At 44.1% G+C, this 25660-nt stretch overlaps 1 protein-coding gene across 20 annotated transcripts in view; it reads left to right on the top strand.

Annotated features, from left to right (window-relative positions):
* The window catches only part of CASK (calcium/calmodulin dependent serine protein kinase), a 382103-nt gene extending 358623 nt beyond the window's left edge, over window positions 1–23480 (top strand). For all 20 annotated transcript variants that reach the window (XM_060234164.1, XM_060234158.1, XM_060234148.1 and 17 more), the window contains 2 exons: window positions 9907–9990; window positions 22120–23480. In XM_060234164.1, the coding sequence (XP_060090147.1) occupies window positions 9907–9990; window positions 22120–22296 (261 nt within the window). In that variant the 3' untranslated portion in view covers window positions 22297–23480. The remainder of the gene's footprint in view (window positions 1–9906; window positions 9991–22119) is intronic.
* Window positions 23481–25660: the final 2180 nt, after the last annotated feature.

The raw sequence follows: 25660 nt of genomic DNA, 5'->3' as shown, positions 1-25660 counted from the left end.
ACTGAAGTCCTTTCTACGGCCTCACATTATCATACCCGCCTGAACAGAGAAGCTATTGAGATTTACAAACACCAGCACAACTTTAACAGAAAGGAAGAAGGCATTTCCATCCACCAATCTTGGTATCCAGCTCTGCAAAACATCCTACAGATTGTAAACCGCAGAAATTCACAGAACAATCAGCACATTCCACAGAACAATCAACACCATCTTCCTTTTCTTCACACCCCTTCCGTCCCTCCCAGCAATTAACACAAAACAATGGTCACATTCAACAGCCAGTTTCCTTATCACTACCCTTCCAGGAAGCCCCACCAAACAATGGGCACATCCACAAACCTATTGCCCTTTCACCACACCCCCTCCAGCCTAGAAATAGCAGCTCTCCAGCAGCCCTGGCCTCACTCAATGCACAGCAGCCAAGAAGGTCAGAGCGCCTGCTCTGGCTGCAACACCACTGAGGATGTTCTCCGCAGCCAAGAACAAAACATCTGGAAGAAAAACTTTCTCCAGTAGAACACAGCACTTGAGCTCGAAAGATTCTATAAACCCTAAAGATAAACATTTGTTACTTAGAGGAGGGCATGCAAAACAGAGCTCTTTCGCTTGACCTTTAGTTGAGGCGGTGGACGTTGCTTTTTATCTGACCACCCCGCACCCGGCACTTGGAATTGGGTTTTTAGATGGGTTTTTAGCCAACTGTATTGTAATTTTAATCTATTTTATTGTGTTTTAATTTTTTTTAATTGTTTAATTCTATTATAACCCACTCTGAGCCTGAGTCAACTGAAAGAGCAGGATATAAATTGAATAAAACAAATAAATTGTCAAGGATGTTCTAGGCTGATCCTGCGTTGAGCAGGGGTTTGGACTAGATGGCCTGTATAGCCCCTTCCAACTCTATGGTTTTATAATTCTACACACACAAGTAGAGGGAGGGAGCCATGAAGACTCAAAGAGAGAATTGCATTTTCCCCCTGTATCCCTCTGTTCCCCCCTTAGCAACCCCCCATAGCTGCTCCCTTTCCCTTCTTTCTCCTCACCCTTTACCCCACCAACCAACTTAACTTTATCTGCCCCTCCTCTAATCTTCAGCTTTTCCTCCTTTCTTTCACCTGGAAGCTTTTACCCTTTTCTTCTGATCCACACACTTAACTGCCTTTTTGGAATCAGGGCTGGTTCCAGGTTTTAGTAGGTCATGGGTGAGAATGTAACTGGGCCCCGTTTCCTACTTAAGTCCCTGTTGGGAAGTAAGACAGGGTAGAAAGGAAATAAACATCTCAAAAAACCCTGAGAGGTAGGTTAGAAAAAGCTATAGTGAGTTGGTCAAAATTATACAGTGAGCCTGAATTGGCTAAGTGATGGATTTTTAATACCTAGCCTCAAAATGTCCATGTCTAACACTATCACCAAGTGCTTCTTACTAATCACTTTTCAATTCCCTTATAGCACATGCAGTAGGTAAACCAGTGCAATGTGTTTTGTTATGGGAACAGATGTGATTGCATGGTGTTTTGCCGACAATTAGAATGTAAAAATTAGATCTCATAGGCCATGCTTGTTCATTAAAAAATTAACAGAAATATTAGAAAAATACCCAGTTTATTAGGATTAAAAGTCACAGCTAGATTTTGAATTTTATTTAAAACATTACTTTCCTCAGGATTTGATCATAGATTTGTAATTGAAAATTATCTCAGAATGTAATCTCTGGTAATCCTAAAAAGTACAATATGTCAGAAAATTTATTTATTTATTTCAATTTATATCCTGCCCTCCCCGCCGAGGCAGGCTCAGGGCGGCTCACATGGTCATGCATATGCATGAATATAAGCATACAATAAAACGTTAAAACAGTAAAAACAATTTAAAACATAGAAATTGGCATTTCAGGTGCTATGATCTTAAGTGTGTTGTCTTGCTATTCCAGCTGGGTGTTCTCTGTGAAGCATATCTTAGTGGTCCAGATGTTCTATATGGAGCAGATTGCTACAGATGGTCCAGATATTTTTTGGAGACTCTAGTAGCCAATGGTCTAACTTACAAATGCCTGGTGGAAGAGTGTCGTCTTACAGGCCCTGAGGAACTGTATGAACTCTGACCTCCTCTGGGAGCTCATTCCACCAGTGTGGGGCTGCTACAGAAAAGGCCCTAGCTCTAGTTGCTATGAGCCTGGCCTCTTTAGGGCTGGGGATTGAAAGCAGGTTTTTTTGACCCAGACCAAAGTGCTCTCCGGGGAACATGTGGGGAAAAGCGGTCCCTAAGGTATGCAGATCCTTGGCCATATAGGGCTTTGAAGGTAAGAACCAGCACCTTGAAACGAATCCGGTATGCAATGAGCAACCAGTGCAGTGCTTTCAGCACAGACTGAATGTGTTCCCATAGGGGGAGACCTGTTAACAACCTGGCTGCAGTATTCTGCACTAGTTGGAGCTTCCGGGTTTGAAACAAGGGCAACCCCATGTAGAGGGCATTGCAGTAATCCAACCTCTAGGTAACTGTGGCGTGGATCACTGTCGCTAAGTCATTGCGTTCGAGGTAGGGGACCAACTGCCTTACTAGCCGAAGATGATAAAAGGCTGATCTGGCAGTGGCTGCCACATGGACCTCCATAGTTAAAGTGGAATCCAGGAGCACCTCTAAGCTTTTAATAGGACCTTGAATCTTGGACCACCACGACTTAGGTACAGGATCTCCATCTTTGTCGGATTCAATTTCAGTTGACTCTTTCTGAGCCACCCTGCCACAGCTTGTAGTGCCATGGCCAGATCTTCCGGGGAGAAGTTGGACTGGCCACCCATCAGCAGATAGAGCTGGGTGTCATCTGCATACTGATGACACCCCAGCCCAAACCTCTGGGCAAGGGGGTGCATGTAGATGTTGAACAACATCGGGGAGAGAACTGCCCCTTGTGGCATGCCACATACAAGTGGATGCCATCAGGATAGTCCTTCCCCTGGCACTACCCTTTGTCCCCAACCCTGTAGGAAAGAGGAGAGCCACTGTAAGGCCAACCCCTGTATCCCAAGTCAGCAAGGCGGCAGGTCAGCAACTAATGATCGACCATATCAAACACGGTCGATAGGTCTAGAAGCATCAGTAGTGCCAAGCCACCTCTATCCAGATGCCTCTGGAGGTCATCTGTGAGGGAGACCAGAACAATCTCTACCCCATGAGGGGAGGTTGTGTTCGAATTTTGGAGCATCACCAAGTAGAACTGAACTGACTGAGCTCTGTGTCATCTTTTCACTATTAAAGGTGTAGGCAGAGGTATATGAACCAGGCCTCAGGGCCCAGCCCCATCACACATTTGCCAGGCACCATGAGGCCTTGCTTCAAGAAATGATTTTTTAAAGTCTTTAAAATTCTATTTAATTCATGTGTAAAATTGTGCTGTGTCCTGCCCACTTCCTGATCTGCTGTCTTTTCCTGATTTGCTGATAAACCTATACATGATCTTCTAGCTCTCCCTCCCTTTCCTCTGTCCCTCTCCGCCCTCAGTTTGGTGTAGTGGTTAAGTGCGTGGACTCTTATCTGGGAGAACCGGGTTTGATTCCCCACTCCTCCACATACACCTGCTACAATGTTCCCTCTAAGCTGCAGAGTCTTGTGAGCAAATATTCTACTTTGTGCGCTACTGACATTAAAGTTGTGAGCTACTGCATAAATTAGTGTGCTCTGAGGTCATCCTGAGCTAAGACAAAAATGTGTGAACTGGAGACTAAAAATCTGTGAGCTAGCTCACGCTAACTCAGCTTAGAGGGAACACTGACCTGCTGATGTGACCTTGGGCCAGCCACAAGTTTTCTCAAGGGTGTTTTGCTCAAGAGCAGTTCTGGGAGAGCTCTCTCTCAGCCCCACCTACCTCACAGGGTGTCTGTTGTGGGGAGGGGAGTAGAAAGGAGATTTGTAAGCCTCTCTGAGACTCATTTGGCTAGTGAAGAGCGGGGTATAAATCCAATCTCATCTCTTCTTTCCTCCCTGTGTATTTCCCATGGTAGTCTGCCATGACTCTTCATCTTCTTCATCACTTCAGTTAAAAGCAGGGCCAGCTCACCCACTAAGCAAACTAGGCATTTGTCTAGGACGCCAGGATGGGGGTGCTGAATTGGGCACCCCCCGCAGTGCCTATGACAAATGCCTAATTCTGCTTCCCACCACTATCCATCCCATCCCTTTCCTTGCGCAGCACCACATTCCGCCCTCCAACCCAGCACGATCAGAGGAGCATGCTGCAACAAGGCTTGGCCCTGCCTGCATTGACACAGCAGGGATCTGATCATTCTTTGAAAAGTGTGCTTCGCTCCCCCCCCCCCTCACTTCTGGTTCCGGAAAGGAGGGTTGAAGCCTCCTCCAGTACTCTCTTCAAAGAACAATCAGATGCTGGCCGCATCAAAGTGGGTAGGGCTGAGCCTCATTGTGGCACTCCTCTAATCGATTGAGCAGCGGGACGGTGAAGCGCGTCGCTGTGTTGTGCCACTGTGGAGGGAGGGCAGCAAGGGGACAGTGGGCAGGAAGCCTGCCTGGGCGCCACGAACCCTACGGCCGGTACTGGTTAAAAGTGTGACTGATTTTGAACCCTGGTAGGAAACATTTGAAATTCCAAATCTGACTTCTTTTAAAAGTGTGGTTGATCCTCCTGAATTGAACTCTGGTAGGCACATCAGACTGAGGTGGCTCCGTGTCCTCTTAGACTTGCAGGAACTGAAAAAAGGAAGTGCTCCTAACAAAAGTGTGTGTCTGCGTGTTGGGATGGGGGGTAAAATTGGACAGGACAGCTGGAGGGACGCACTTTGAAAATCCTATTGAGTTTGGTGCAAAGCCAGGGCCTGTTAAACTTACAGGAATTGAGGAAAAAGGATATGTTCTTAACAAAAATGTGTCAGGGGTAAAATTGGATGGCCCCACCAGAAAAAAAACATGCCTCACAAGCAGTGTTCCCTCTAAGCTGAGTTAGCGTGAGCTAGTTCACCATTTTTTAGCCTCCAGTTCATACATTTTTGCCTTAGCTCAGGAGAAATGCCCCCAGAGCACAATAATTTATGCAGCAGCTCACAACATTAATGCCAGTAGCTCACAAAGTAGAATTTTTGCTCACAAGACTCTGCAGCTTAGAGGGAACATTGCTCACAAGCCAAAAAAAAATTGGCTATAGGCCTAACCTTCAGGGCCAGCGCTAAGGGTTCTGCTGCCAGCCTCCTCCAGCTCCCTTGAACATGACATCATCATGAGGGGGACTAGAGAGTAGCGGGTGGCACACAAGAGTGCTGCCACGCCACCACTTTCCCCCTGCACTACAAGAAAGCCTCCAAAGAGCATAGTTTTTAAAAGGCGGTCAGCCACTTTTGGGAAAGGCACCACTCTGCTGCTTTCAACCCAAAGGTGGCCAGCAACCTTTAAAACACTGCGCTCTTCGGAGAGCACAGTGTTTTAAAGGCACCCAGCCACTTTCAACCCGAACGTGGCCAGGCACCGCTAAGAAACTACGCTCTTTGGAGGCTTCCAAGGAAGCCTCCGAAGATTGTAGAGTAAAGGGGCACCTCATAGCACCCCCAGGTGGGATAGCGCCCAAGGCTGCCACCTACCCCGCCTACTCCCACGTGCCAACCCTGCTGACTTGAATTCCTAGTTTTTACCAGCACAGATTGAACATGCCAGGGCTCAGAGTGGAATGACGGCCCCTGGGAATAGCAGAAGTGCTCGATGATACCCCACCCAGTGTTGGGAGCTGCATGTCTGCATGGCTCAGATACAGAACTTCCGTCTTCACTGGATTTAGCTTCAGCCAGCTCCATTGCAAGCAACCAGCCACAGTTCCCAAAGCCCTGTCCAAAATATCTGGGGCTGAGTCCAGCTGGCCATCCATTAACAGAACTGGATGTTATCAGCATATTGATGACACCAGTCCAAATCCCCAGATTAGCTGGGTGAGGGGGTTCTTATAGGTGTTAAAAACATTGGGAAGAGGATCACACACACACACACCCCCGCGAGGGACAGCACACTCCAGCGAATATTGCTGAGAGATCTGCTCCCCCAGTGTCATCCTCTGTCCCCGACCCTGGAGAAAGGAGGAGAGCTACTGCAAGAGAGACCCCCTGATCCCCACATCAGCAGATCATGATCAACTGTGCCAAATGCCACTGTCAGATTGAGAAGCAGCAGCAGCAGCATCAACCCGCCTCGATCCAGCTGCCTTTGGAGGTCATTCGTAAGGGCAACCAATGCAGTCTCAGTCCCGCAGCCAGGGCAGAAGCCAGACTGGAAGGGATTCAAGACAGAGGCATCATCCAAGAAGACCTGTAGCTGCTTGGCTCTCAGCAGAGCTGTTCTCTCAAGAGCAGTTAACTGAGAGCTCTCTCAGTCCCACTTACCTCAAAGAGTTTCTATTGTGGGGAGAGGAAGGGAAAGGAGATTGTAAAATACTTTGAGTGAAGGGTGAGGTATAAATCCAATCTCTTCTCTTCTTCTATAGGATGAAGCTGTGAGAACACTCCCTAGAGCCTAATTGAAGGCCTATGAGGTGGCAATGAAAGCAGCAAAAAGAGATTAATTTACCTCTTCCATTGCATTGCTCGCTCAAGCAGCTCAGCTCTTCAGATTGGTTCAACAATTGACCACCCTATTGGTGTGTCCTAAAACTGATACTGATTTGGCTCTCAACTGTGATTCATTTGCAGATAAAGTCTCTAAGCTCCCCTTGGAGTTGACTTCTGAGCTTGATAACAGTAGTGAGATAGGGGCTTTGCTTGCATTCTCTGGTTCTTTTTTAACTGTTTTGGCCTGCTTAGCCCTGAAGATGTTGATAAGATCTTGACAGCTGTGAAGCCAACTAGAACCAGAACACTTCTGCTACTCTCAGGGATCATCATTCTACTTGGGAGCTGCTGTTCCAATCCCAGAACTCAGGGGCTGTTATTCCACTCTGGGTGCTGTTATTCCCAGCCCAAAATGCTTCTGCTACTTTCAGGGATCATCATTCTGCTCTGTGGGCCATCATTCCAGTCCCAAAGCTGTCTTATCTGGGCCCCGTGACCTTCATCCAACATCCATTTTTATTGCATTTTTTGTATTATAATATATTTCAGTGGAGCCCATGCAAGTCAATTGGCATTCCTGGCTCCCATTATATCCAGTGGGCCTTCAGGCCTCCCATTGTTCCCAATCTTGTCCTTCATTTTAGTGCATTCCACAGCAAATATACCAAATACTTCCAAGCACACGAGCAAAGGATATGTGTAGACAGCAGACGAGGATGGAAATGGTAGTGGGGGTCTTGGGAAGGAGGTGACCCCCTTCCCCATTTTCAGCTGATTTCTCCAGATTCCCTCCTGAACTTGCAAGAAGCCGCCACTGTGAGTGAGCCCACCAGCAGCTCTCATTGCAAGTGACCACCTAAGTGTACCCCTGACACCAGCAGCGCTAGGAAGGCTTGGCAATATTGTTATGGTTTCCTAGCAATCCTCAAAATAGCCACCATGATTAGAATGTAATCTCTCAAGTTCTCAGTTGACATTCATCTCTTAAAGCTACAGACTCTACTTCCTATTATATGGGTATTTATATTCCATTTTTTCCAACAAGGGCACCCAAGACAGCTTACAGATATAAAGCATCATAATAAAATACAGAAATCAAATAGTTAAATTAGTAATTACCCAAACAGTACAAGGTTTCAAGAAGTATTACAGGTTAAGCAACTAAGGGGCAGGACTGAGCAGATGGAAAAGCTCAGCCCTAGATAGCAAGTTATCCACAGGTGAAAGCCAGTACCAGGTTGTAGCTCCTTTTTAAGGCTTAAGCAGATGAGAGGGCTGAGCAGGTGGGAAATATTGGTCTTGAATGGTAGGTCTTCCCCTTGTGTATGTATATATTTATTTCAGATTTTTCTACAAATCAAGGGCTTGCCTCAGATCCCAACTCACATGCCAGCCTCACAGGGTGGATTTTTTGCTTCACATTCTATGACTTGGTTCATAGTTTAATTAGATGTCCTAAGTACTTTTCAAGGAATCCTTCCTGAATTTTACTCTCAATCAATTTAAAACATATTTTTCCTTTTTAATCTGTCTGAAAAACTTTTCATTGGATTATTTGAAGTTAAGATTTATTTTTGTTTAAAATTAGTGTTTTCAGTTTAACCTGTTGAATATAGTTAATATTTTTCTACATAGTGAAAAGCAATTAATATATGAATTGGTATTTTGTGTAACAAAATTATTTCTATTATCATGGCACAAATCTATCAAAATAAGTCAGCAGAATCCAAAGAAGGAACATGTACAAGTGGGAGAGAACTAAGATGGACCCAGACATTATTATCCCCTTTGAAAATTCCACATACCTCTTACGTGGTTTTTAGACGAGGAGAACATGAAAGTGGGTGAAAACGTCCATATGAGGAATTTTCCTAGTTACAGGGACAATTGGATCAGTGCTCCTTGTCAGTGCTATGCCTCAGATATGGGAATATTTTATTCCACATTAAATGGGATTGAATGCAAATCATTGGCTTTGTTTCCTGTCAGTGTTACATACCAAATCTGTTCAGCTGTGTGGCATATTGATATGATTGCATTCGGTCTCTGATTGCTTGAGAACACTTAAGAGAGAGAAACCTAGAGAAAAGTTACAATAGTGTCAAATATTTCATACCTCCCAAAGCCTCCCTTACACCCCATGTTATTGGTGAAAAACTAAGCACAGCCCCTGGAATAATTTGCACATAGGCAGGTTTTATTGTAGTACCCAGTGCTAAAAACAACAGCAGCTTTTTTATGGTAAATTATATCAACAGTGCAAATTACTACAGCATACTTAGTACTTGAAACTCCAGTTGAGCTTGCAGGGCCTGTTCCTCCATATGGTTGCTTGTTCTTAATATCTTGTGCACAGTTTGAACACATGAACTAGACCCTTGGTCCATCAAAGTCAATACTGTCTGCTCAGACCCACAGTGGCTCTCCGGGGTCTTAGGCCTCTTACCTGATCCTTTTAACTGGGGACACCGGGGATTGAACCAGGGACCTTCTGCATGCTAAGCAGATGCTGTGCCATGCCAGTGAGCTACAGTTTGAATACATGTTTTCCAAAGTTTTCTGTGTCACACAGATCCAGAGGTGCAATGATGAGGTAACCAGCAGCAGCAGCAACCACAAACCTTTCTTGTAACCAGCAGTTATTGGTTGCCCAAATCAAAGTGTGAGCCCCCACCCTTCTCCAAGTTCTCTTTGCAACACGGAGAACTCATCTGTGGGAGTGAAATCTTCCTTTCTACTGGTTGAGAAAGGCTGATCCTGCTCTTACTCAGAGTTATTTTTTTCATGCTAATATTTATTGGGTTTTCAAATGGATTACATGGGGAAAATTGGTAAAGGGAAAAAGGAAATAAGGGATAATCTTTGAATCAAAATCATAAACATTTCTACTGTAACAATTTCTATAATAAAATCTCAATATCAACCATGATGTCTGTAAATCAGTTGTCACAGTTTCCTTTTTTAACAATGTATTACCATAATACACTTACTAAATGTAACTGCAGTCAAGTTGCACTGGGAATCTAGAAAATATCATAATACAGAGTTCTTCTGAGTGCCACCTCACTGCTTCCAAATGTCTCCAAAGTCTGGCTTAAAATGATTGTAAAGGCCATAGGATTTGTGGAAGCGATGAGGGCAGTGGCAGTCACACATAATGGCTGGTTACAAAAGCCAGCAAAATTTATGGACTTGTTAGTTTAGTTTGTTATGGCATTTAGTCCAGTTGAAAGAAAGGAGCGACTGAAATTTTGTATACTTGTAAATGTTCTATATTTTGCTAGGTTTGGATTCATGTTAACTTACAACTTCATTTTATGTGTATTAAAGTTTGTGCTTTGTTCCCTTTTCTAAAATCTTTGCTTAGGCCCTGAAGGTTCTGAGGACTGCAGAGTTTGCTCCTTTTGTTGTTTTTATTGCTGCACCTACAATTACCCCAGGCATTCATGAGGTAAGATTTATTACAAAGAACTCTAATTTGCAAAATGTTTAATAATGCCAGAACATAAACTAGTAAGATTAGGGTGACCATAATGTCTGAAGGCCAGCCAGGGACACTGGGGGGGGGGGGTGCGCGCGCGCCGCCGGAAACAGGAAGTGACGTCACTTCCGGTGACGTCACTTCCGGTGACGTCATGCCACCACCGGAAACAGGAAGTGGCATCACTTCCTGTGACATCATTTCCCCCGCGTCACCTGCCGGAAACAGGAAGTGACTTCACAGCACTTCCTGTGACGTCCCCAAAAATCCCCCAAATATCACCGCCGGAAACAATTTTGTTCTCAAATCCTGTATATACTTCATCAGTATATGGGATAAGGCACTTTCTCAACTGTGCTGCATAATGCAGCCTATTTATTTTGTCCTGTTGGCTCTATCTGCGCCACCTTCATCACTTTCGGGGTGTGGATCCCCCAGTGGGGTGGTCTCCCGACTCCCTCCGCTGACTGTTTCTGATAGCCCTGCGCCCCCTCTTTCATTTGATATGTGTCCCGTGCGGGTGCCACCCTCCCGCCGGGAGATGCCGCAAAATGAGCCCCCTTGAGGCTTATGGCGGCAGGGCTCGGGGGAAGCGAGCTAGACTGCTGTTCTTTTGAGGGGTTATAGAGTGTTTCGAGCCCGTCCCTGTGGCATCGGTCCCATCGTTGTGGGACCAAGGGGGCCGGCGCAGCGGCACGCCGAAGCAGCCTGTCACTAATAACACCGGTCAAGATGCAGGACAGGAACCTGGAAGTGACCGACAGGCTGCTTCAGCGTGCCGCTGCGCCGGCCCCCTGGGCCCCACAATGATGGGACCGATGCCACAGGGACGGGCTCGAAACACTCTATAACCCCTCAAAAGAACAGCAGTCTAGCTCGCTTCCCCCGAGCCCTGCCGCCATAAGCCTCAAGGGGGCTCATTTTGCGGCATCTCCCGGCGGGAGGGTGGCACCCGCACGGGACACATATCAAATGAAAGAGGGGGCGCAGGGCTATCAGAAACAGCCGGCGGAGGGAGTCGGGAGACCACTCCACTGGGGGATCCACACCCCGAAAGTGATGAAGGTGGCGCAGATAGAGCCAACAGAGCCAACAGGACAAAATAAATAGGCTGCATTATGCAGCACAGTTGAGAAAGTGCCTTATCCCATATACTGATGAAGTAAATACAGGATCTGAGAACAAAATTGCACTAGAAGACACAAACACAAAGCTCCCTTACACTGAATCAGTGCTTGGGTCCACCAAAGTCAGTATTGTCACATAAGAGAAGCCCTGTTGGATCAGGCCAGTGGCCCCTCCAGTCCAACACTCTGCGTCACATAATAACATAAGAGAAGCCCTGTTGGATCAGGCCAGTGGCCCATCCAGTCCAACACTCTGCATCACATAACAACATAAGAGAAGCCCTGTTGGATCAGGCCAGTGGCCCATCCAGTCCAACACTCTGCATCACATAACAACATAAGAGAAGCCCTGTTGGATCAGGCCAGTGGCCCATCCAGTCCAACACTCTGCGTCACATAACAACATAAGAGAAGCCCTGTTGGATCAGGCCAGTGGCCCATCCAGTCCAACACTCTGCATCACATAACAACATAAGAGAAGCCCTGTTGGATCAGGCCAGTGGCCCATCCAGTCCAACACTCTGCGTCACATAAGAACATAAGAGAAGCCCTGTTGGATCAGGCCAGTGGCCCATCCAGTCCAACACTCTGCGTCACATAAGAACATAAGAGAAGCCCTGTTGGATCAGGCCAGTGGCCCATCCAGTCCAACACTCTGCATCACATAACAACATAAGAGAAGCCCTGTTGGATCAGGCCAGTGGCCCATCCAGTCCAACACTCTGCGTCACATAAGAACATAAGAGAAGCCCTGTTGGATCAGGCCAGTGGCCCATCCAGTCCAACACTCTGCATCACATAACAACATAAGGAGGGAGGGAGGGAAGGAAGGAAGGAAGGAAGGGAGAAAGGGAGGAAGGGAAGAAAGGAAGAAGGGAGGGAGGGAAGGAAGGGAGGGAAGGGAGGGAGGAAGGAAGGGAGGGAAGGAAGGAAGGAGGGAAGGAAGGAAGGGGGAGGGAAGGAAGGAAGGAAGGGGGAGGGAAGGAAGGAAGGAAGGGGGGAGGGAGGGAAGGAAGGAAGGAAGAAAGGAAGGGAGGAGGGAGGGAAGGAAGGAAGGCAAGGGAGGGAGGGAAGGAAGGAGGAAAGGGAGGGAGGAGGGAGGGAAGGAAGGAAGGGAAGGGAGTGAGGGAAGGAAGGAAGAAAGGGAGGAGGGAGGGAGGGAGGGAAGGAAGGAAGGAAGGGAAGGGAGTGAGGGAAGGAAGGAAGGAAGGAAGGAAGAAAGGAAGGGAGGGAGGGAGGAGGGAGGGAAGAAAGGAAGGCCGCCCCCGCCCCCCCCCCCGCTCTCGGCCCCCTTACCTTATTCCAGGGCGGCGGATCCAGCGGCGGCGGCGGCGGGGAGTCCTCCGGCGGCGGCCTCGCGGCGAGGGAGGGAGGGAGCTGCCGGGGCTGGCCTCTGGAGGCCTCCAGGGACCAGCGCCGGGCCTCTCCGATACCGGCGCTGGCCTCTGGAGGCCTCCAGGGACCAGCGCCGGCTGCTCCGCGGCTTCCCCGCGGCCTCCGCTGGTCCCTGGAGGCCCTCCAGAGACTCTGGAGGGCCTCCAGGGACCAGCGGAGGCCGCGGGGAAGCCTTCGCTGGCCGGCGCTGGTCCCCGAAGGCCCTCCAGAGGCTCTGGAAGGCCTTCCGGGACCAGCGCCGGGTGCCCCGCGGCTTCCCCGCGGCCTCCGCTGGTCCCTGGAGGCCCTCCAGAGACTCTGGAGGGCCTCCAGGGACCAGCGGAGGCCGCGGGGAAGCCTTCGCTGGCCGGCGCTGGTCCCGGAAGGCCTTCCAGAGGCTCTGGAAGGCCTTCCGGGACCAGCGCCGGGTGCCCCGCGGCTTCCCCGCGGCCTCCGCTGGTCCCTGGAGGCCCTCCAGAGACTCTGGAGGGCCTCCAGGGACCAGCGGAGGCCGCGGGGAAGCCTTCGCTGGCCGGCGCTGGTCCCGGAAGGCCTTCCAGAGGCTCTGGAAGGCCTTCCGGGACCAGCGCCGGGTGCCCCGCGGCTTCCCCGCGGCCTCCGCTGGTCCCCGGAGGCCCTCCAGAGACTCTGGAGGGCCTCCAGGGACCAGCGGAGGCCGCGGGGAAGCCTTCGCTGGCCGGCGCTGGTCCCCGAAGGCCTTCCAGAGGCTCTGGAAGGCCTTCCGGGACCAGCGCCGGGTGCCCCGCGGCCTCTCTGCGGCCTCCGCTGGTCGCTGGAGGCCCTCCAGAGTCTCTGGAGGGCTTCCAGCGACCAGCGGAGGCCACGGAGAGGCCTCCACCACTGCCGCCGGGCCCCGCGCGCGGGCGGGGAAGGCGGGGAGTGAGGGTGGGAGCGTCCCTGCGCGTGCGCAGGGGCCCTGCGCAGGCGCAGGGACGCTCCCTCCCTCACTCCCCGCCTTCCCCGCCCGCGCCCGCGGCCCACCGGCTCCGGGGCTGCCTAAACCGGGACCTTTAATGGTCCCGGTATAGGCAGCCCGGGATCCGGGATTGGGTGGCCAGATCCGGGAATGTCCCGGGAGACCGGGACGGTCTGGCCACCCTAAGTAAGATACAGTTAACTGAAAGTAATGGAGAGATTTTACATAAAGTCCAAAAATTTTTCTCTGTACTTCAATAAAGTTTTAGAATACAAGTCTTATTTTTTAACAAATCATTTGCATATAAAGTAGCCCTTTTGGCTTGCCATACGTTACTTTAAACCCTACCTTTAAAAGTACATTTCAAAAGATATGCCTGTACCAGTCTGTTTTGTATAGCCAGTCACTGACAGTAGCATGAGGGACTGATAAAGGTTGCATCTCATAACATTTCCTGTCACTAATTTTCCTTCATGAGTAGCACCTCAGTAAAGATGTACTAACCTTCTCATGATGAGTCTGGAGAAATAGGGCAGCCCTCATTCAGCCATCTCTCATTATCAGAATATTTTTAAAGCATATTTTGAGTTTATTCACTCATTGACTAGACATGTTTTGACAAGGGCAGAAGTGGAAGGCTGTTTCTGAGGTCACCAAAATCTGGGTCTCAGAATTCCACAAACTTTCCCCCTTTCACATCCAAGTTAATACTGTGTACATGGGTACCCAGGTGTAGTGGTGTATATTTTAATGTTTTAAAGCAAAAGCCTGAGATTATATTCCAAAAGAAAAGGAAACACCTACCTATAGACAATGCGTGGAATTTAACAGAGTCAAGAGGCTCAAACTGAATTGAAGTTTAATGAGGGGTGCTGTTGCAGACATATCCTACATGACTACCCTTGTTTTCTTTATTTTTTCTTGAATTATCATCTTTGTTTTTCTTCTCATTTTCTTGCACTTGTGCTAATTTTATCTAGCTGCCAAAATGGTGCAGAAAGCTGCCTGTAAGTACCAGCTAGGAATGCATAACATGTAACCCTTAAGAATTTTAATACTGTTTTATGTAGATAACTCATTACCAATTTGACATTATTTTCACTATTTAAGTAAATGCATAAGAAGCAAATGAAAGTGTTCTGAAGCTTTTTGAGGTAAATAATACCAAGCAGACATTTTAAATTTATTATTTGTTTTATTTATTTACATTTTGTCTTATCACTCTTACAAGGGCTACCAAGGTAGCTAACAATTTAAAACATATATGATAAAATTACATTTTAAAACCATTAAAATCAGCTTCCCTCTAAAACATGTAAAACAACTTAAAACAATTAAAGTATATGAAACCATTGGTTAGGAAGGAGGGATCATTAAGGCAATGCCAAACTAAAAAGTCTTCACATGCTGGTGGAAGATGGCAGTAGAAGAGGACCAGAAGGTAGCTAATGTAACCCCATCTTTAAAAAGAGTTCCAGAAGAGATCTGGGAAATTACAGGCCAGTGAGTCTGACTTTCAATCCCAGGAAAGTTGGTGGAAACTGTTATTAAAGAGAGAATTAGTAGGCATATTAATGAAAAAAAGTTATTGAGGAAGATTCAGCATGGGTTCTATAAGAGAAGATCTTGTCTCTCTGATCTGTTAGAGGTCTTTGAGGGGGTAAACAAACATGTGGACAAAGGGGACCCAAAAGATGTTGTTTACCTTGACTTCCAGAAAGCTTTTGATAAAGTTCCTCACCAAAGGCTCCTTAGAAAGCTTGAGAGTCATGGGGTAAAAGGACAAGTCCTCTTGTGGATCAAAAACTGGCTAATTAATAGGAAACAGAGAGTGAGTATAAATGGGCAACTTTCACAGTGGAGGGCGGTAAGCAGTGGGGTAACGCAGGGCTCAGTACTGGGTCCAATGCTTTTTTTAAAAATTATTTATTTATTTTATTACCTTAAATTTCTATCCTGCCCTCTCCGCATGCGGATTCAGGGCAGCTAACACTCAGTTCAGACGTTTATATTTACAATTTAAAATCAATAAAATACAGTTACAATTAAAAACATTCCATGGTGCTGTACCACTTCAATATAGGTGGGTTCTTCTTTCCTGATGGTGATCATATAGTATCGTAGCTCTATAATGATGTGGGGTGGCAGTCTTCTCCCGGTTTTTAACTTGTTCATTAATGATTTGGAGTTGGGAGTGAAGTGGCTAAGTTTGTGGATGACACTAAATTGTTCAGAGTGGTGAGAACCAGAGAGGATTGTGAGGCACTCCAAGGGGATCTGTCGAGGCTGGGCGAGTGGGCATCAATGTGGCAAATGAAGTTCAATGTGGCCAAGTGCAAGGTAATGCACATTGGGGCCAAAAATCCTAACTATAAATACATGTTGATGGGGTCTGAACTGGCAGAGAGTGGCCAAGAGAGAGATCTTGGGGTCATGGTAGATAACTTATTGAAAATGTCGAGACAGTGTGCGACTGCAATAAAAAAGGCCAACTCTATGCTGGGACTTATTAGGAAGGAAATTGAAAACAAATCAGCCAGTATCATAATTCCCCTGCATAAATCGATGGTGTGGCCTCATTTGGAGTACTGTGTACAATTCTGGTCACCACACCTCACAAAAGACATTTTAGCATTGGAAAAAGTGCAGAAAAGGGCAACTAGAATGATTAAAGGGTTGGAACACTTTCCCTATGAAGAAAGGTTAAAGCACTTGGGACTCTTTAGCTTGGAGAAACATAGACTGCGGGGTGACATGATAGAGGTTTACAAGATTATGCATGGGATAGAGAAGGTAGAGAAAGAAGTACTTTTCTCCCTTTCTCACAATACAAGAACTCATGGGCACTCAGTGAAATTGCTGAGCAGTCAAGTTAGAATGAATAAAAGGAAGTACTTCTTCACCCAAAGGGTGATTAACACATGGAATTCACTGCCACAGGAGGTAGTGGCAGCTACAAGCATAGACAGCTTCAATAGGGGATTGGATAAGCATATGGAGCAGAGGTCTATCAGTGGCTATTAGCCACAGCATATTGATGGCACTTTCTGTCTGGGGCAGTGATGCTCTGTATTCTTGGTGCTTTGGGGAGGAAACAGTGGGAGGACTTCCAGTGTCCTGGCCCCACTGATGGACCTCCTGATGGCACCTGGGGTTTTTGGCTACTTTGTGACACAGTGTGTTGGACTGGATGGGCCATTTGCCTGATCCAACATGGCTTCTCTTATATTAAGAGGACAGACAAATCTCCCTAGTGGGAGAGTTCCAGGGTTTTTGTGCCATGACCAAAAAGGCCCTTTCTTGGATTGTCAGCCACCTGATTTGAGAAGGCAGGGGCACCAGAGCCTCTGGAGATGAGTGTATTGGAGGTGTAGTGGTCAGGTAAATTCATAAGGTCTTTCAGGTATATCAGTCCCAAACACCAGCACTAGCTTTTGAATGGTTCCTGGAAGCAAATTGGGAGCCAGTGTAGATGGGCCAAGACTAGAGTAATGTGGTCCCTATGATCCACTCCAATGAACATCCTGGCTGCAGCATTCAGTACCAACTGAAGTTTCTGGGCACTTCTCAAGGGCAGCAACACATAGAACACATGCAGTAAACTAATCTAAATGTAACCCAGGATGGCCAGATCTTTTCTGTCCACGAAAGGCCACAGCTGGCTAACCAGTTGAAGCCGGCAAAAGGCACTCCTGCACACAGCTGCTATCTGCTTATCCAGCAGTAAGCCTGGCTCCAAGAGCACTCCCAGGCTTCAGACCCAGCCCTTCAAGGAGAATGCAGCTGCATCCAGAATGGATGATACTTAAATCCTGGGTCAGAACTTCCACCCACCAGTAGCTTTCCCATCTTGTTGGGATTTTCAGTCATTATCTAAAACTCCTTCCAATTCCAGCTTGCATAGTCTTAAAATACTTGTCCTGTTCACGATGTAGATATGGAAAATATTACAACAATGTCCAGTACTACATGTAGACTAGTTTAGCCTTGTGTGTGTGAGAGTGATTGTGTGTTAAGTGCTGCCAAGTCATTTCTGACTTGTGGTGATTTCATGAATTAATGACCTACAAAAGATCCTGTCATGAACAGCTTTGCTCAGGTCCTTCAAACTGAGAGAAACGACTTCCTTTACTGAGCCAATCCATCTCATGTTAGGTCTTCCTCTTTTCCTGTGGCCTTCAATTTTTCCTGGCATTATTGTTTTTTCTACTAACTCTTGTTTTCCCATAATGTGCCCAAAAGTATGATAGTCTCAGTTTAGTCATTTTAGCTTCTAGGGAGAGTTTATTTGGTTAAAACAATTTTTATTTAGCTTCTAGGGAGAGTTTAGACTTGATTTGAGCTAGAACCTACATTTGTCTTCTTGGTGGTTCTTGGTATCCATAAAACTCTCCTCCAGCAACACATTCCAAATGAACCAACTTCCTTCCTGTCAGCTTTCTTCAGTGTCCAACTTTCATGCCTTTATATAGTAATAGGGAATACTGTGTTATGCTTTATCTTGATCACCAGCAACTCTTTCTTAAGAATCTTTTCTAAAGCCTTCAATGGCTGGCCTTCCCAGTCTTAATCTCCTTCTGATTTCTTGGTTGCAGTCTCCCTTTTGGTTGATGGTGGAACCAAGGAAGAGAAAATCTTGAACAATTTTAGTTTCTTCATCATCAGCCTTAAAGCTCTGTAATTCCCCAGTAGTCATTATCTTTGTCTTCTTGATGTTCAGTTGTAATGCTGCTTTGGCACTTTCTGCTTTAACCATTAGCAGTGGTGGTTTTAAAAGTCTTCATTATTTTCTGCCAGTAAGGTGGTATCATCTGCGTATATCAAATTGTTAAATATTCCTTCCTTCAATTTTCATCCCACCTTAATTTAAATCTAACCCAGTTTTCCTTATGGTAAATTCAACATATAGATTGTAGGGAGCTAAAAATACATTCTTGTCTGACATATCTGCCAGTTGGAAACAATTCTGTTTCTCCATATTCTGTCCTAACAGTAGCCTCTTATTCAAAGTATAGGTTGTGTTTCAAAATAATCAGATGTGGTACTGAATATATATATAATCTAGATTTAGAGATACCTTTATGAATATAACCTATTCAAAGCAAATTCTGTCTTGCACATAGCTTGCTGCTCTGAGATAATAGCTGTTTGGGGGGTATGAAAGAGGATGTTAGTGAACTGCAGAGATTGCTCTAAGGATTCCAGCTGAAGAAATTAATCATCAACCCCTCCTCCCTACATTATAGATATGCAAAAGCATTAACCCTTTCTTGATCATAGATGTGCTCACAGTGTGTACAGAATGTTTATGAGCCAGTCTGGGCTGCAAGCCGATTACTGTCAGATGCCATTTCAGAAACCAATAGATTTTTTTTTCTTTCATGATGTATGAAATTGTATATATGAAATGCTATCAGAAAGGCAATTGCATGTTACAAGTTTGTAGCAGGCCAAGAAAATACTAGAAGTCTGTCTGCATAGATACCTCCATTTGCTGCCATCCTAAGGATTCTGTCTCGTTTTAGAGGAAGCCTTGGACAGTTGTACCAATTGCATGAGAAAGGAAAGTAACTGCAATCCAATTAAAGAATAAAAATGCATTACATTTTAAAAGGCATAATTTTAAAGTAATTCCAGAACATTTTTTAATGCCAGTCAAAATTATTCAGATTGTACCTTTAGCAAAATAAAATATGGAGTTATTTTTAACTAGATCTATGCTGAAGGTGAGATAGGAAGTGATAGTAAAGGGAAGAAACTTAAAATAACATATGTAGATCTTTGTACTTTCTGTATGATTTACAGCAAATGTTCTTTAATTATATAGTGTACTTAACACAATGTCTCTATAATCAATGACTTTGTACCAATAATGATGCATGTAATAGATTAGTGGGAGGAGCAGCAGTGAACATATACTGTTTGCAGTATTGAATATGGCTGTAAGATTAAACTACAGCCAGTTTGACACAAGTTGTAGTGCAGTCAGATCCAGCCTTAATGGAACCTAGTTCTTTCCTTGGCCATTCCCTGCTCAGCAGCTCCCTTATCTTCTTCCATTTCCTGGTGGAATTCTCTGGGGAAGATTTAATGATTTCAGTTCTACTCTGATCAATCTCAGGTTTTTTGGTCCTAACTAGTGTTCTACAAATCTGTGGTCTGACTGTCCCACCCAATAGAAACACTCAGTGAAGTCTGATTGAGGAGGAAAAAAATAGAATGTATTGCAATAAAATGAGAGCAGAACTAAGCCAAAGCTTGCATACCAAGCTGCTCTACCCCTTTCAGGGTGGTCAAGAGCTTATATAACCTTGATGACACACTGGCACATGTTGGCACATACACGTACTATGGCTATAACATGCAGCATAATTTCATCGTGAGAGTCAGCTACACATTACTAATACAGTTTATCAAGTTGGTATCAGTTCATTGGCTACAAGCTGTGGTGCATCAAGAAATTCAATATGCATGTATCTTGACCAATTAAATCTGGTTTGGGGTCTAAAAACCCTTTACTTTTGTTGTTACTTAGAAACGCAGTAGAGATTCAGTAGGACATAGTGAAAGTTATAACTCTGTTAGAGAAAGATGGTGTGGTAGTTGTCTTGGTCTCGGCACCTGTGCTGTGAGACTAACTATTTTGCCTTTTTTCAGCCTGTGTGTTAACCCTTAAAGATGTTACTTCTGCAGGCTTGTGGCCTTCCTAACTAAAGCTGTGTCCCATATTAGTGTTGCCAATGCTCACAACTGTTGGTAGACTTTGGGGGAGGGGGACAGACTCATTGAAATTGACACAAACACAGAGAGTTTTAGGTGAAGCCTAGAATATCACTCCAACATTGTAATATTACTTCTGGAAGTCAGCACCATTTCTTTTTCACCCATTTTGTTCCCACTGCTCTATGGAGCAGCAGGAGAAGCCTGGGACTATAGAGTAGAAGTCATAATATTTTGGTAGACTTAGTCATGTTCTTTCTTTGAAGTTCTCTCAGCATCTGCTGCCTGTAGTAACTAACTCCTTCTGTTGTCTCAGCCAGGCTTTCTTCTACCTTGCAGAAGGGTTTAAAATGCTAGCTTTTTATTAGTTTCTTTCTAACTGCATTAGAAGACCAATCAGGTTCACAGGAGCATTCTTTTTCACTTTCCTGTAGCACTATGCAGCCACAAGAAGATGTCATGAGCATGGGTGGAGAGGGGAAATGTTTATCTGTGATGTCACAGACCTGTTCACACTTGCATTCCTTACATAGCTACATTTCACACAACAGCAGTGGATGCAGGGAGTATTTTATTTTTCTGGGCACAAAATTATGATTCATTTATTGCTGTGAAATGTGGTATACCTGCAACAGGAATCTAGCCTCAAGAGAAGATGACTAGACTGATTGTGACAAATTGATGTAGCAACAAAGCACTTATTATACTGATTATTCAGAAATGTCTCCTGGCTACTGAGTGCTGGGCATTTGAATCAAACAAGCTGGAACTCAGCACTTTGCTGTTTGTTCATGAGGTAAATGCATGTATAGGAGGGATATAGTAATTTCACTAGGAAAACCAATGAAGGGGGGAAATTGTAGGTGAGTTGGCATTATAAGACTCATGATACTATTCATACATCCGTCCTACATATTTTTGTCCCAATGACTGGAGACCAGCCATCACCTTTGAAAATGCAAACAGTGGTACCTTTGCGATAGACTGAGCACATCTGTGAAAGTGGATGTCAGGGATTGAGAGTAACATACTCTTTCTTCTGTTATGACCATATAACCTTTTACCCTCGATTTAAGGCTCTGTAATGTGCTGTGGCAGCCCCATGTATTTGCTTAAGAGTATATACACCAAGCTTTCGAACATCCCAGTCCAATGACAAAAGGAATTCTCTGTGAGTGTATGAAGCTTTCTTCTCCAGACAAGTTTTCTTACTAATTTTGAAAGAGATAGCATGCTCACATATTACTAATTTTCTTACTAATTTTGAAAGAGATAGCATGCGCACATATTTTTGTGCTTGCTCCACTGAAGTGAAAGGTACAACCTATGTATATGCTGAAGTGAGTGTCTTGGATCCAGCAAAATCTCCCCTTCCTCATTCCTCCACTAGCACAGCTCCACTGAAATAAGGGAAGGGCAATTTTGCCCCCTTCCTCAAGTCAAATAGGTCCCATGACACTAGGAATCAACTTTCCAGGAGAGGAATACAACAAAGATCTGTGTCCACCAGTGTTTTCTACTATGGATCATTGGATCTGACCCAGCTGAAGTATATTTTTGTATAGGGGAAATTGTATTTCTGTATGTGGTGTGTTTTCATTAATAAAGTAGTAGCCCTCCCCTATTCCTTGATTATGTTTGCCCCTTTTCTCTCATAGAATCCTTTATCCAGTTAAGTCTCCTAAAAGTAGATATGTGTTCAGTTGTGATGTGAAAACCTAATAAATAGTTGTATTTACATTGTGCAGTTGAAGCAAGCAGTATAATAAATTCAGTGTAATTTGTCATGTACTAAATTTCTAAGATAAAATAAGTTTTAATCAGTTCTTATCAAAGGGTTTAGTATATCTGTTTCCCTCCTTGTAAGTTAAAAAATGTAACATACAATGATGACAAAACAATGTAATTGTTTCTCCTCCCTTTTCCCCAATTACTGTGCAGGATGAATCTCTTCAGCGCTTGCAAAAGGAATCTGAAATCTTACAGAGAACATATGCACATTACTTTGATCTTACAATTATCAACAATGAAATTGATGAAACAATCAGGCATCTGGAGGAAGCCATTGAGCTTGTTTGTACAGCATCACAGTGGGTTCCTGTCTCCTGGGTGTACTAGTCTTATCACCAGAAGAATTTTATCATTACTGGGAAATGCCTCATACATGGAACAACCTCTTTGTTATTGACCTTGTGTCAGCAGGTCTTGGCCCCTAGAGACTACCTAGATGTAGTGTGACCTAAATTTATAATTATCGTCATGTCCTTATAGATAGGAGGAGAAAATGCTAATTTAAAGAGACAGTATCTTTTTTAATCAGTTCTGCTAAACTTTATTAAAATGTATCTTTAAATATATGTATTATTCAATCCTTTGGAATGTTATATTTTTGAAAATCATAGCTTTTAATTTCAAAGGCCCCTAAAACTGCACAAAATAGATGCTGCTTTCTATAATCTATTTTAATAATAATATGATCCGTTACTTGGGGGTGGAACACTACGTTCTTTTAGAGTCTGATTTTGTGAATTGGAATACCTTGCTTTCCTTTATTTATTTGAAATTTTAGCCCAGTCATGGATGAAAAAAATTCTTAAATTCTAATGGCCTTTCTTTGCTTTTTATTTTATTCTTAGAATAGCATTTGAAGTACTTTCATGTAATATCCAGATAATGTGATACTGTCTCTTTGAAGAACTCTGTAAAACTTATAGAGATTTGAAGTTGGGTCTTGACTCTTAATGCATGTGGACAGTCGCAAGCGTTCATGCTGTTGGTGTATCTGTGTTGAAAAAAAACTGTAATCTACAGCAAAGTACATTCCGTTCATGGGGGAAAGTACCCAAGGGAATAAAATTCAATATTATGACTAAGTTGTAAAACCTATGCACATCCCTTGCATTTTGGGCAACTTTATAAACAAAAATCCTGATTTTTATTAATGATCATGTAGTGAAATGTGTTTGTAATTTTGTCTCAACTTAATTTGTTGTAAAGGGGCGGGGAAAAAAATACTGGTTTCACCATTTCAGATCTGTGTTGTCTGAGAGTATTAACGTTTTAATTACGTTCCAGCAAAGAAATGCTGATTTTTAATATGTATGTAATTGTTTCGAAAATGCACACATTTTAAGAAAAAATACTGTGCTATGAAGAAACCAGTTTAGACACTGCGATAAACTAACAATTCCAAAAGACTAATCTGCAGCAGCCCTGTAAATTTCTTTAAACGGTAAATGACTCTACAGTCTGACCAATTTTTTATTTTAAATATACTTCCTTTTATGTGTTCAACAATTAAATGCCTTGGGTCATTCATTTCATCACAGGATTCTTCAGGTTCTTCAGAAGTCAATCAAATCCTTTGTAGACATTTAGAAAAAGTTCTCACCAGCTTTGTGGTCATTGGAATTTTTGCTTTGAATGCAAGTCTTCAAGAATTGTGGCTCGAATAGCAAACAAGGGCTGCTTCATACATTAATATTTTTAGCATGTACTCATGTAGTACACATTAAAAGACAATATTTTGCCCCAAGACACACGTAATAAACATGTAGTACAGGTACGAGTCACAGAGAAATCCTGATTGGCCATTGTCTCCCTGCATTATATATTCTGGTGGGATAATGTGTTCTTAACCTAATGTGCAAAGTTGCCCTACTTTCCTGCATTATACAAGAAGTTGGACTAGATGACCCTGGAGGTCGCTTCCAACTCTATGATTCTTGTAACGAGCCTTACTAAGCAAATTTAACCATGTATTCATCTCAGGGTTATTGATACTTTTTCATTTTTCTAACCAGTCTTAAACAAGCGTATCCTTTATTCCTTCCCCTGGTAGAGGGAATTGAACATTATCCATCCCAGTTTGTGATGTCTTTGTGAACCTAACCACTTTTTATCACCAGTATTGTTGTACCTTGGATTGTTTTACATTTTTATTATTTAATATGGATTTTTTGCTTTTATTAAATGCCAGTATGTTTTTGAAAAACGTTATCCTCAACGTTAAAATGCAAAATTGTGATTTACATGTAGATTATTTCAGTTCTTTCAGAACTTCAGGTATGCTACTATTTTAAGAAAGACTAAAAATTTGAAAAGATCATTAGTATTGGTCATCCACTCTGATTCTGCTCATTTTCCTTTGGAACTTATAAACTGTAGCTGGTTGCTGTCAGTTCCCTGAGTTTATTGTGGTGTTGTTCCATGCATTAGTATCCAAAGAGTCATGGAACATCAAGAGGCAGTTCTTCAGATGGTGTTAGTAGCGGAATAGATCCAGCTATGTTCCAAGGAGCTCAACAGAAGGCTTCAGACTTTGCTCACTGGAATGGTAGGGTAGTGGGTAGGACCTATCCAAGTATCAATACAGGTAATTTTTACCTTACAAGAAGGCCCTTAACTATTGCAAGATCACCTGCCTTTATCTCAGTTCCACTTTCAAACAGCTTTTGAACTGAGGTGTGCATTACATGCTTGGTGATAGCACAAAATATTTTAAGAATGCGTGTCAGAGATCCTTTTTTTAACCTTTATTATTTTATTGGTGTTCATAAAAGTACATGGGATTGTAATAACCATGATGTCATGCTTTGAAACATTGTGCTGGCAGTACTACTAGAGCAAACGCCAAATGTTTCTTTACTCCCTGAATTTTTAAGAAATTGAGCACAGTATTCATGCTCCATGTATACCCTGCCTTTCTCCCCAGTGGGGACCCAAAGCAGCTTACACCATTCTCTCCTCCATTTTATCCTCACAACAATCCTGTAAGGTAACTTAGGCTGAGAGAGCATGACTGGCCCAAGGTCACTCAGCAGTCTTCCATGGCACAAGTGGGAATTCAAGCCTGGGTATCACAGATACTAGTCTGCCACTCTTAACCTCTATATTACACTGGCTCTTCTGACTGAGTTCTGTAAGTGTAGAATCAGTGAGCTGATTCAAGAAGGTTGTAATCTCCTTTTGCAGTTTGACATTTCTTTCCCCACACACACACGCACTTCTTACAGCATACTGAAGTTTTGATTTGTTCATTTTTGAAAAATAAATATGTATGTATTGAAGAAGGTGCAGAAAAGGGCAACTACAATGATTAAGGGGGTGTAACACTTTCCCTATGAGTAAAGGTTAAAGGATTTTAACTTGGAGAAACAACAACCGAGGGGTGACGTGATAGAGCAGGGGTGCTGAACTCATTTGTTACAAAGGATGGATCTGACACAAATGCGGCTTTGTGGGGCCAGGCCATGAGTGTCATAAAAAGTAATGCCATTTAGCAGAGATATAAACTTTATAAAAGATACAGAAACACAATTAAAGATGATATTGTTTTACTTGTGTAAAACAAGTCTGATGCGGTGGCTAAAAAGGCAAATGCAATTTTGGGCTGTATCAACAGAAGTATAGTGTCCAGATCACGTGATGTGATAGTATCGCTTTACTTTGCTTTGGTAAAACCTCACCTGAAGTATTGTGT

The sequence above is a fragment of the Heteronotia binoei genome, chromosome 3 (genome assembly GCF_032191835.1).
Source record: "Heteronotia binoei isolate CCM8104 ecotype False Entrance Well chromosome 3, APGP_CSIRO_Hbin_v1, whole genome shotgun sequence".
Taxonomy (NCBI): Eukaryota; Metazoa; Chordata; class Lepidosauria; order Squamata; family Gekkonidae; genus Heteronotia; species Heteronotia binoei.
This window is presented reverse-complemented; position numbering and strand designations above follow the sequence as displayed.